At 44.7% G+C, this 11,764-nt stretch overlaps 1 protein-coding gene across 1 annotated transcript; it reads left to right on the top strand.

The window, feature by feature from the left end:
• The first annotated feature begins 830 nt into the window (after nucleotides 1-830).
• LOC140600804 (uncharacterized) lies at nucleotides 831-11,699 on the top strand. Its single transcript, XM_072768940.1, is given in 12 exon segments — nucleotides 831-2,878; nucleotides 2,881-3,369; nucleotides 3,616-6,090; nucleotides 6,592-6,666; nucleotides 6,778-8,637; nucleotides 8,640-8,929; nucleotides 8,932-9,211; nucleotides 9,437-9,500; nucleotides 10,101-10,445; nucleotides 10,447-10,505; nucleotides 10,508-10,562; nucleotides 10,564-11,699. Coding segments are annotated over 12 exon segments (8,022 nt in total). The 5' UTR covers nucleotides 831-900; the 3' UTR covers nucleotides 10,616-11,699.
• The last annotated feature ends 65 nt before the right edge of the window (nucleotides 11,700-11,764 follow it).

Genomic DNA, 11,764 nt, shown 5'->3' with positions numbered 1-11,764 from the left:
TGTGCACTTCTTTGTGGGAATTTTTTTGTTTAAGATTTTATTTATTTATCACGAGAGACACAGAGAGATGCAGAGAGAGAGGCAGAGACACAAGCAGAGGGAGAAGCAGGCTCCAGGCAGGGAGCCCGATGTGGGTCTTGATCCCGGGTCTCCAGATCACGCCCTGGGCTGAAGGCTGCGCTAAACTGCTGAGCCACCCGGGCTGGCCCTTTTTTTCTTTTTCTCTTGATAAATACTTGAGATGGTATTGTTTTACCAAGATATGCCATCTTAGGTTGATTGGTCATATGTCTGGAGTGTGTTAAACATTTTAAAAAAATTTGCCTGTTTTCCAAATTGGTGATATAATTTTATATTCCTATCAGCAGTGTATAGGAATAAGTCTTTAATTTTAGCCAATTTTAAGGGTGTATAGTGGTGTTTCATTGTCATTTTAACATTTTCCTGATGAATAATGATATAGAACATCTGTCATGTGCTTATTAGCCATTCATATATCTTCTGGGAAGCACCTGTTCATATCTTTTGCCCAATTAAAGATTTTGTTTTTGGGGTTCCTGGGTGGCTCAGCAGTTGAGCGTCTACCTTTGGCTCAGGGTGTAATCCCTGAGTCCCAGGATCCTGGGATCAAGTCCTGCATTGGGCTTCCTGTTTGGAGCCTGCTTCTCCCTCTGCCTGTGTCTCTGCCTCTCTCTGTGTCTCTCATGAATACATAAATAAAATCTTTAAAAAATAAAGATTTTTTAATGTATTTACTTGATAGAGTATGAGAGAAGATACAAGATATCAAATTTTGTGATCTGACATCAAGAAGTCAACCTTCCAGTGTGAAATCCTCAGTTAAACTCAGGGCCACAGCTACAGCATGTGAAATTTTTTGAGTTGACCCCAAAGCCAAAGATGAAAGGAATAAGATCTACGGGGTTGTCCCCAGGACTTCAAAAGCAAGTGGTCAAGCCTGAAGTATTAGTACCAGAGACATTGTTTCAAGGCATAAAACATTTCGTGGTGGGCCAAATGTCTAACTTGGAAGGTAACGGTCCTTATAAATTCATCTCACAACCACAGAAACCAGATGCAAAATCTATGGAGTTGACTCCTGAGTCACAGTTGCCAAGAGTAAACTATTCTGAGTCGACTAGAAGACCACATTTACAAGCTATAAAATCTTCTGAAATGATCCAAGGGCCACACGTGGGAGGTGTGAAACCAATGGAGCTGACACCAGGCTCAAAACGTCAAGGTTTAAAATCTGAGTTGTTGATCTCAGAGCTGAAAGATGTGAAATCTGTGGCCTTAGCTACAGGACAGTGTCTAAAAGGTATGAAATCTATGTTGTTAACCCCCAGTCCACAGCTGGAAGGTGAGAAATCTATGGAGACAACCACAGTGCAAGGGATAGAACATGTCAAATCTGTGAAAGACACCAAAGATACTAAGCTTCAAGTTGCAACACCTGACTTGGCTCTGCATGCAAGAATTCAAGAATTCAAAGGAGTGGAGATGGTCCCGAGAACACAACCGCAAGATGTGAAAACCGTGGAACTGAACTTTGGGCTAAAGATGCAAGGTGAGAAACCTGTGCCTTTTGCACCAGGACCATTGCTCCAAAAGTCTGAACCGCAAGATGTGAAACCTGAGGAATTGACTTTAGAGCCACAAACGCAAGATAGGAAGGTTGTCGACAGTACCCCATGTGGAAAGCATCAAAGCTTAAAATCTGTAGAGGAAACTCCAGATTCAGAGCTGCAACATGTGAAATCTGTGAAATTGACCCCACGGGTAAAGAAGCAGGAAGTAAAATCTGGGAATGTGACCAGAAGAGCAAAGTTTCAAGGAGTAAACTCTGTAGACTTAGCCCCAAGCCAACAGTTTCAAGGGATGGCACTCATGAATTTCACTTCTGGGCCAGAACAGGATGGCAAGATATCTGTAATCTCATCAAAGCAGCAATGGAAGAATTCAGAGCAATTGAAGAGAAGGCTTAAGGCAGAAGATGGGATGTCTTTGGAGTTAATTCCAGAACTAAAATTTAAAGGCAGAAAATTAGAAGACCTCAATTTTGAGTTAGGATTTGAAGATATAAAATCACTTGATTGGACTCCTGAATCAAATATTCAAGGTTTAAAACCTAAGGAATTCAAACTTGAACCACAGTTGCAAAGCCTAAAATCTCCTAAGTTGACCCCAGGGCCCCAGTTGCACCAAGTAAAACCCTCAGAGTCAGCTTCAGAGCCACAGCTTTGTGTAAAAACTCTTGAGTTACAACAAGAGCCGCTGCTTGAAAGTATGAGATGTATTCAGTGGATACCGGGACCTAAGTTCCAAGCCGTGAAATCTGTAGACTTAAATCTTGGGTCACATTCTCCAGGTGTTAAATCTGCAGGGTTGAAATCTTCGACACAGTTAAGAGATGTAAAGTCATCTGAATTGACTCTAGGGCCAAAACCTCAAAGTGCAACATATACAGAGTTCAACCTTGGGCCACAGCTGCAGAATGTGAAAACCCCTGAGGTGCTACCAGGACAACAGCTGCAAAAAGGGAAGGCTTTGGCATCCACCTCGGAGCCACAGCTTCAAGATGTAAAAACTACTGAGTTCAAAAAAGAGCCACAGCTTGAAACTGTGAGACGTATTCAGTGGATACCAGGACCTGATTTCCAAGCTGTGAAATCTGTAGAGTTAAATCTTGGGTTACAATCTCAAGGTGTCAAGTCTGTAGAGGTGAAACCTTTGAAACAGTTAAGAGATAGAAGGTCATCTGCGTTGACTCCAAGGCCAAAGCTCCAAGAAATACAATCTTCGTCATCACTCCAGGAATATCAGCCTCAAGGTTTCGATTTGAAACCTTGTCTACAGGTTAGAAGTGTGAAATCATGTGACCTACTTCAAAGTCAAAGTTTTGTGATATAAAATCTATGACATTCAAATCTAGGCTTTGCTTGCATGATAGGAAATCTACTAAATTGACTGCAGGACCAAAGCTTCAAGAAGTGAAATCCTTACAGTCATCCCCAAGAGCACAGCTTCAAGGTGTGAGGTCTCTAGTGTTGTCACAAGAGCCGCAGCTTCCTGACACAAAATCTGGGGTATTAAGCCAAGTGTCACAATTACAAAGTGGTACAACTATAGAGCTGAACTCCCCACGACACTTGAAAAGGATGAAGTCATCTGAGTTGACTCTTCAGACAAAGCTTCAAGGTGTGAAATCTGAGAATTTCAACTCTGGGTCACAGTGGCAAGATCTAAAATCTTCTAAGTTATCACCTGAGATAAAGTCCCAAGATATGACATTTATTGAGTTAAATCCAAGTTCCCAGATGGAAGACATAACCTTTTCTAAACCGACTGCAGGGACAAAGATTCAAGGTGCCAAATTTACAGATTTGTTTGGGTCATCGTTACAAGGTGTGAATGCTGCTGAGGGGACCTCACAGTCAAAGCTTCAAAGTGTAAAACTTAAAGAAAGCAACCCCAGTCCCCTGATGCAAGTTGTGAAATCCTCGGACCTGAACCTTGGATCAGAGCTTCAAAATATGAAACTGGCGTCCAGCCCTGAGCCACAGTTTCAAGGAGAGAAATGTTCTAAGTTAATCTCAGAAACAGAGTGTCAAGATGTGGAATCTGTGAAGTTCAAACCTGGGCCACAGTTGAGGGGTATGAAATCTTCTGAACTGATATCAGGGACAAAGCTTCAAAAGGTGCAATCAGTGGATTTCAAGTCAGCCCCACAGTTACAAGATATGAAACCTTCTAGGTTGATCATGGGCATAAAGCTTCAAGACATTAAATCTACGAATTTCAAGTCTGGACCACACTTGCAGGATGTGAAGTCTTCTCAAGTGATCCCAAGGGAAAAGCTTCAAGGTATGAAATCTGTAGAACTGAAACCTAATCCAAAGTTACAAGGTGAGAAATCTTCTGATTTGACCCTGGGGAGGAAGTTTCCAGCTGTGAAATCAGGCCCACAGTTACAAGATGTGAAATGCTCTGAGTTGATCATGGGTATAAAGCTTCAAGATACAAAATCTACGGGGTTCAGTTCTAGATCACACTTTCAAGGTATGAAGTCTTCTAAAGTGATCCCAGGGTCAAAGCTTCAAGAAGTGAAATCCTCTGAGTTCAACCATGGTCCAAAGCTACAAGGTGGGAAATCTAATTTAACCCAGAAGAGGAAGTTTCAAGGTATGAAACCGGTGGAGTTCAACCCTGGACCACAGAGACAAGGTGAGAAATCTGATTGGATACCTGAGTGCAGGCTTCGAGATTTGAAATCTGTTGAGTTAAAACCTGTTCCACAGTTACAAGGTGTAACCTCTTCTGAGTTGGCACCAGAAACAAAGCTTCAAAGTGGAGAATCTGTGGAGTTCCTTGCCAGACCCATGCAGCAAGATATGAAATCTCTTGAATTGACTCTAGGTGCAAAGGTCAAAGATGTGAAATCTTTGGGGTTTGGGTCAGCCCCAGAGTTACAAAACAGGAAACTGCATATGTTGACACCAGGGGCACACCTTCAAGGTGTGAAATCTATGAAATTCAACCCCGGGGCAAAGTTGCAAGGTGCAAAATCTCCTGAGTCCATAAACCTTCGAATAATGAAAACGACAGAAGTCAAACATGACCCAGAATTTCAGGTTGCAAACCCCTCTGAGTTAGCCTTGAAATCAAAGACTTGCAGTGTGATATCTTCCGAGTTCAAAGCTGGGAAACAGTGGCAAGAAGAGAAATCTTGTAAGTTGAAACCATGGCCAGAGCTTCAAAGTATGAAATTTATGGTATACAATCCTGGACCACATCTGCAACATATAAAATCTTCAGAATTATGCAAAGAGACAAAGCTTCACGATGTGAAAGCTATGGAATTCAATCCCGAGCAGCAGTTGCAAGATGTGAAATCTCCCGAGTTAGGCAAGGGAACAGGTATGCTTCAAGGTATGCAGTCTTTTGAGCTCAATCCTGGGCCACAGCTACAAGAGATAAAATCTGAGTTGTGCACAGATGTGAAGCTTCCATATGAGCAATTTCTGGAATTCAAGCATGAGCCTAAATTACAAGGTGGGAAATCCTCTGAATTGAATCCAGGGCCACAGCTTCAGTGTACAAATCTTGTGGCATTCAGCACTGGGCCACAATTGAAAGGTGTAAAATCTGAGTTGAACCCTCAGCCGGGGCTTCAAGGTATAAAATCTCAGGTGTTCTGCCTTGGGCCACATGTGCAAGGTGTGAATTCTTCTGCATTTATTTCAAACCCAAAACTGCAGTGCGTAAATTCTTTTGGATGCAACCCTGAGCCACCTTTGCAAGGTATAAACCCTTCTGAATTAACTTTAGCTTCAAAACTTCAAGGTATGAAGTCTTCTGAAGTGAGTTCAGGGACAGAGATTGCAAGTGAGACATCTATGGTGTTCAACCCTGACCGGCATTTGCAAGATATGAAATCTGAATTGATTCCAGGGTCGAAGTTTCTAGGTGTTGCACCTATGGAATGCAACCCTGGGCCACAGATGAAGTGTGTAAATTCTTCTGAGTTGAATGCAGAGCCAAAATTACAATGTGTAAATTCTATGGGGTGCAAACGTGGGCCACTTTTGGAAGGCGTACAGTCTTTTGGGTTGACTTCAGGGACAAAATGTCAAGGTATGGGATCTGAGGTGAATCCAGGGACTAAGAAGCAAAGTGAGACATCTGTTGTGTTCAACTTGGAATCACATTTGCAATGTTTGAAATCTGAATTGATTCCAGGGTCAAAGTTTCTAGGTGTAGCACCTATGGAATGCAACCCTGGGCCACAGGTGAAGTGTGTAAATTCTTCTGAGTTGAATCCAGAGTCAAAATTACCATGTGTAAATTCTACGGGGTGCATACTTGGGCCGCCTTTGCAAGGTATACAATCTTTTGAGTTGACTTCAGGGATTAAATGTCAAGGTATGGGACCTTTTGATTTGAATCTGGGAACAGAAGTTCTAGGTGTAAAATCTGTTATGTTCAACCCTATGCAACATTTACAAAATGTGAAATGTGAATTGACTCCAGGGACACAGTTTCAAGGTATAACATCACGGGAGTTCAACTGGGGCCCACAGCTGCAAAGCATGAATTCTTCTGATTTGAAACCAGGATTAGAACTTCAATGCATAAATTCCATAAAGTTTAATCCAGGGCCACAGATGCACGGCACAAAGCCCTCTGAAACTAACCCTACATCAGAATATCAAGGTACAAAATCTATTCTGTTCAACGCTGGAGCATATTGGCAAGGTGTAAAATCTTCTGAGTTAATTCCAGGGACAAAGTTTCCAGAAATCTAGTTTTTGGAGAATCACTGTGGGTCACAGCCACAAGTTGTACAGTCGGTGTTCACTTTAGGCTCTCCGTTAAATGGTATGAAATCTGTGTTATTTTTACCAGAGCCACTGCTTAACGATGTAGAGTCGGTGGAGATGAACAAAGAGCCACTGCTTTGTGGTGCAAATTCTGTGAAACTGATTTCAGGCTCCGAGCTGCAAGACTTGAAATGTGAGATGTTTGCACTAGAGCCATGTTTAAAAAAAATGAAATATGTGGAGTTAAATCCAGGGCCACATCCTCAAGGTATGAATTCTGAGGAGTTGCCCTCACACCTTAGACAACATAGTGTGAGATCTGTGGTGTTTGCACCAAAGCTGTGTTTTCAAGATGTGAAATCTCTGGAGTTGAAACCAGGACCGCAAACTCAAAATGTGAATTCTAAGGATTTGAATTCTTGCCTCCGGCAGAAATCTGTGGTGTTTGAATCAGAGCCACGTTCTCAAGATGTGAAATCTTTGAAATCAAATCTATTGCCACATTGTCAAAGTGCTAATTCTTTAGGGTTGTCAACGTGCCTCAAGTCACCACATGCTAACTCTGAGGCCTTTGCACCAGAGCCATGTTTTCAAGATATGAACTCGGTAGAATTGACACCAGGGTTCCAACAGCAAGGTACGAATTGTCGAGAGCTGACTTCAGGATGGCAAGGTATGAAATCGGTGGTGTTGGCACCAGAGGCAACTAAAAAGTTTGCACCAGGACCATTGTTGACTAGCGTTAAATTTTCGGATTGGTCTCCGGAATCACAGCAACGAGATGAGAAATCTTTGGAGTTTACTCCAGATCCAAAGTTGCAAAGTATAAAACATGTGAAATTGTCCTCAGCCTCTCTACAGCAAGATACAAAATCTGTAGAGTTAGCACCGGGGGCGCTGCTTCAAGGAAGAAAAGCTGAGATGCTAAATCGGAAAAGAAGCTATCAAATCACAGACTCTGAGATAATCCCTAGGCCAGGGCATCAGTTTGTAGAATGTGCAGAGATGATCCCGACACCAAAGCATCAAGTCCCTAAATCTATGAATTTGATTTCAATACCAGTTTATCACATCACAGAAAAGTTGGCACATCAAGGCAACGAAACCACAGAAAAATATGTGGAGTTGACCCCAAAGCCAACAAGTAAAGCCATGGATTCTTCAAGAGTGCATCTAAGGCTAGATCTTCAAGTACCAGAATCTGTTGATCTGACTCCAGTGCTAAGGAATCAAGGTTCTAAATCCCCGAAATTAACCCTAAAGAAAAGCTACCAAATCCCAGAAACTCTAGAGTTGCTCTCTGAGTCACGGCCTCAACTTAAGGATTTGAGAGAGTTACATACAAGGCCACTGCAGCAAGCTGTAGGATCTGAAGAGATTGCACTAGAGCCCAGGCGTCACACTACAGAAACTGTGGGATTGACCTCCAAGGCAAGGCAAAAAGGGAAGGAATTCCTCGGAGTGACCCCAAAGCCAGTAAGCGAAACCACTGGATATTCAGAGAGATGTCCTAGGCCCTATCCTCAAGCACTAGAATTTGTGGAGGTGATCTCTGAGAAAAGACTGCGAAGAGGAGAATCTGAGGCACTGATTACAAAGTCATTGCATCATGTTCCAGAATCTCCAGAAATGACATCAGGGCTAGGATATCAAGTTCCTGAATCTGTGGGTTTAACCTCTAGGCAATGGCTTCAAAGGAGGAAATCTTTAGAGTTGCACCAAAAGCAAACAGGTCAAGCTTTAGGACACGCAGAGTCTGTAGAGCTCACATCTGAGACATGGCAGCCAGGGGATGGATCAGTGGGGCTACCACAGTCACAGAATCAAAGTATAAAATATTCACAGAGAGCTCCAGGATTACGGGCTCAAATTACAGAAGTTATGAGGATTAGTCCAAAGCCACTAGATCAAGTCCCAGGATCCACAAAGACACAGCTTCAAGCTGCGCTCTCAATAGGAATAACCCCGGGAGCCCCCCAAAAAGTTACTGAGTATGTGAAAGTGACTCCTGGGCCACCACTTCAGGTTGTGAAGTCTGTAGCATTAACCCCAGGGCCAGCCTTTCAAATGATAGACTATGTTCAGCTGACCCCAAAACTGCAAGATGTGAGACCCTCTGAGTTTACCTCAGAGCTGTGGTTGCAATGTGTAAAATCTAAGGAATTAATCACAGAGCCAACACACCAAATTTTGGACATAATGAAGTTGACAGGCTTTCAGATTGTAAAGACTGTGTTAATCCCATGGCCACCACTTCAAATTGTAAAATCTGAGGAGTTAGCACCAGGGCCAATTCCTCAGGTTGTAGAACGAATCGAGTAGCATTAGGATCAGCGATAGAAGTAATAGATTGTTTGGATCTTCAAGAAATTGTAGAACCCGTGGAATTAACTCCAAGGCCAAATACCCATGTGAAATCTGCAGAATTACTCTCACAGCCAGCATGTCCCTTTGAGGAGCCTGCAGTGTTCACTCATGAACAAGGGCTTCAGGCTGTGAAAGCAATAGGGATAAAACTAAGGCCTCCTCAAATGATGGAATCTGAGGATTTGAATCTAGGACAGGTATATCAGAATAGGGAATGTGAGGATTTTACATCAAGAGAGGAGTTAAAATAGGGAACTATTTCTCTAGATTTCTCCATAACTCTTCCACTGAGACTAGCATCAGCAGTCCCTCTGAGAGTAGCCGTTGCAGTCCCTCTGACAGGAGCCATCAAAGTCCTTCTCAGAGGAGCCATCACAGTCTCTCCAAAAGGAGCCATAAGGGTCCCTCCAAGAGGAAATTTTGCCGTCCTTCTGAGAGAAGATGTCGCAGTCCCTCTGAGAGAAGCCATCGAAGTTCTCCTCAGGGGAGCCATCACAGTCCCTCTGAGAGGAGCCATCTCAGTCTCTGAAAAAAGCCATCGCAGTCTCTCTGAGAGGAGTCATCAAAGTGCCTCTGAAAGGAGTCATTGCAGTCCTCCTCAAAAGAGCCATCACAGTGCCCTCCGAGACGAGACATCACAGTCTCTGAAAAAAGCCATCACAGTCTCTCTGAGAGGGGTCATCAGTCCTTCTGAGAGGAGCCCTGCAGTCTCTCTTGAAGGAGGCGTCACAGTTCCTCTGAAACAGCCATTGCAGTCCTTCTCAGAATAGTCATCACAGTCCCTCTGGGAGGAGCCATCACAGTCTCTATGTAAGGAGCCATCAGAGCCCTTCTGCGAGAAGATGTTGCAGTCCCTCTGAGAGGAAACTTCGCAGTCCCTCTGAGAGTGGCCATCGCAGTCCCTCTGAGAGGAAACTTCGCAGTCCCTCTGAGAGTGGCCATCGCAGTCCCTCTGAGAGGAGCCATCAAAGTCCTTCTCAGAGGAGCCATCACAGTCTCTCCAAAAGAAGCCATCAGGGTCCCTCCAAGAGGAAATTTTGCAGTCCTTCTGAGAGAAGATATCGCAGTCCCTCTGAGAGAAGTCATCGAAGTTCTTCTCAGGAGAGCCATAACAGTCCCTCTGAGAGGAGCCACCACAGTCTCTGTAAAAAGCCATCGCAGTCTCTCTGAGAGGAGCCATCGAAGTGCCTCTGAAAGGAATCATTGCAGTCCTCCTCAAAAGAGCCATCACAGTCCCTCTGAGAGGAGACATCACAGTCTCTGAAAAAAGCCATCGCTGTGTCTCTGAGAGGAGTCCTCAGTCTTTCTGAGAGGAGCCCTTGCAGTTTCTCTGGAAGGAGCCATCACAGTGCCTCTGAAACAGCCATTGCAGTCCTTCTCAGAAGAGCCATCACAGTGCCTCTGAAACAGCCATCGCAGTCCTTCTCAGAACAGCCATCACAGTCCCTCTGAGAGGAGCCATCACAATCTCTATGTAAGGAGCCATTAGAGCCCTTCTGCGAGGAGATGTTGCAGTCCTTCTGAGAGTAGACGTCGCAGTCCCTCTGAGAGTGGCCATCGCAGTCCCTCTGAGAGGAGCCATCAAAGTCCTTCTCAGAGGAGCCATCAGAGTCTCTCCAAAAGGAGCCATCAGGGTCCCTCCAAGAGGAAATTTTGCAGTCCTTCTGAGAGAAGATTTCGCAGTCCCTCTGAGAGAAGCCCTCGAAGTTCTTCTCAGGAGAGTCATCACAGTCCCTCTGAGAGGAGCCATCACAGTCTCTGAAAAAAGCCATCGCAGTCTCTCTGAGAGGAGCCATCGAAGTGCCTCTGAAAGGAGTCATGCAGTCCTCCTCAAAGGAGCCATCACAGTCCCTCCGAGACGAGACATCACTGTCTCTGAAAAAAGCCATCGCAGTCTCTCTGAGAGGAGTCCTCAGTCCTTCTGAGAGGAGCCCTTGCAGTCTCTCTGGAAGGAACATTCACAGTGCCTCTGAAACAGCCATTGCAGTCCTTTTCAGAAGAGCCATCACAGTGCCTCTGAGAGGAGCCATCGCAGTCCCTATGTAAGGAGCCATCAGAGCCCTTCTGCGAGAAGATGTTGCAGTCCCTCTGAGAGTAGCATCAGCAGTCCCTCTGAGAGGAGCCATCAAAGTCCTTCTCAGAGGAGCCATCACAGTCTCTCCAAAAGGAGCCATCAGGGTCCCTCCAAGAGGAAATTTCGCAGTTCTTCTGATAGAAGATGTCGCAGTCCCTCTGAGAGGAGCAATCGCGGTCTCCTTCAGAAAACTTATCACAGTCCCTTAGAGGGGAGAGGACATGGCTTTTTAAAACAATTTTTTAAAATTTTTATTTATTTATGATAGTCACACACACACACACACACAGAGGCAGAGACACAGGCAGAGGGAGAAGCAGGCTCCATGCACCGGGAGCACGATGTGGGATTCCATCCCGGGTCTCCAGGATCGCGCCCTGGGCCAAAGGCAGGCGCTGAACTACTGAGCCACCCAGGGTTTCCGAACATGGCTTTTTTGAGAGAAGACTGCAGGGGTCCTCTGAAAGGAGCAGTTGCAGTTCCTCAGAGAGAACTCCTTGCAGTACCTCTGAGAGGAGTGGATCCAGTCACTCTTAGAGGCAAGACACAATCATTCTGAGCAGAAGCAGCACAGCCCCTCTGAGAGGGGCCAACAGAGTTAGCCTGAGAAGACCCATTTCAGTCCCTGTAAGAGAACCTGTCAGGGTTCTGCTAAGGAGAGACTCAAGCACAGCTCCCGTAAGGAGAGGCTCAGGCATAGTTCATCTAAAGATTTCAAGGGTTATTCAAACATGTCTGTTAGAGACCACACACAAAATACCCCAAAGCAGGGCAAATTTAGAGGCATAAATCTAACAGATGAGAAGAGATCCGCCCCCATTATCCATTGACTGGCTCAAGTCTTCGGCGAGCTAACCTTTTCCTGGCTTTCCTGCTCAGCCACTGTCTCCAATACCTGCACCCTCAGCAAAGAGCATCAATGCTTGTGTATCCGTGGGGGGGAGGGAGGGCGGGAATGGGTTTGTAATTTCTCTAAGATAAATAAAGGGGCAATCAATAA

The sequence above is a fragment of the Canis lupus genome, chromosome 12, assembly GCF_048164855.1.
Source record: "Canis lupus baileyi chromosome 12, mCanLup2.hap1, whole genome shotgun sequence".
Classification (NCBI taxonomy): Eukaryota; Metazoa; Chordata; class Mammalia; order Carnivora; family Canidae; genus Canis; species Canis lupus.
The sequence above is the reverse complement of the archived record's forward strand: the minus strand, read 5'-3'. Positions and strand labels throughout refer to the sequence as shown.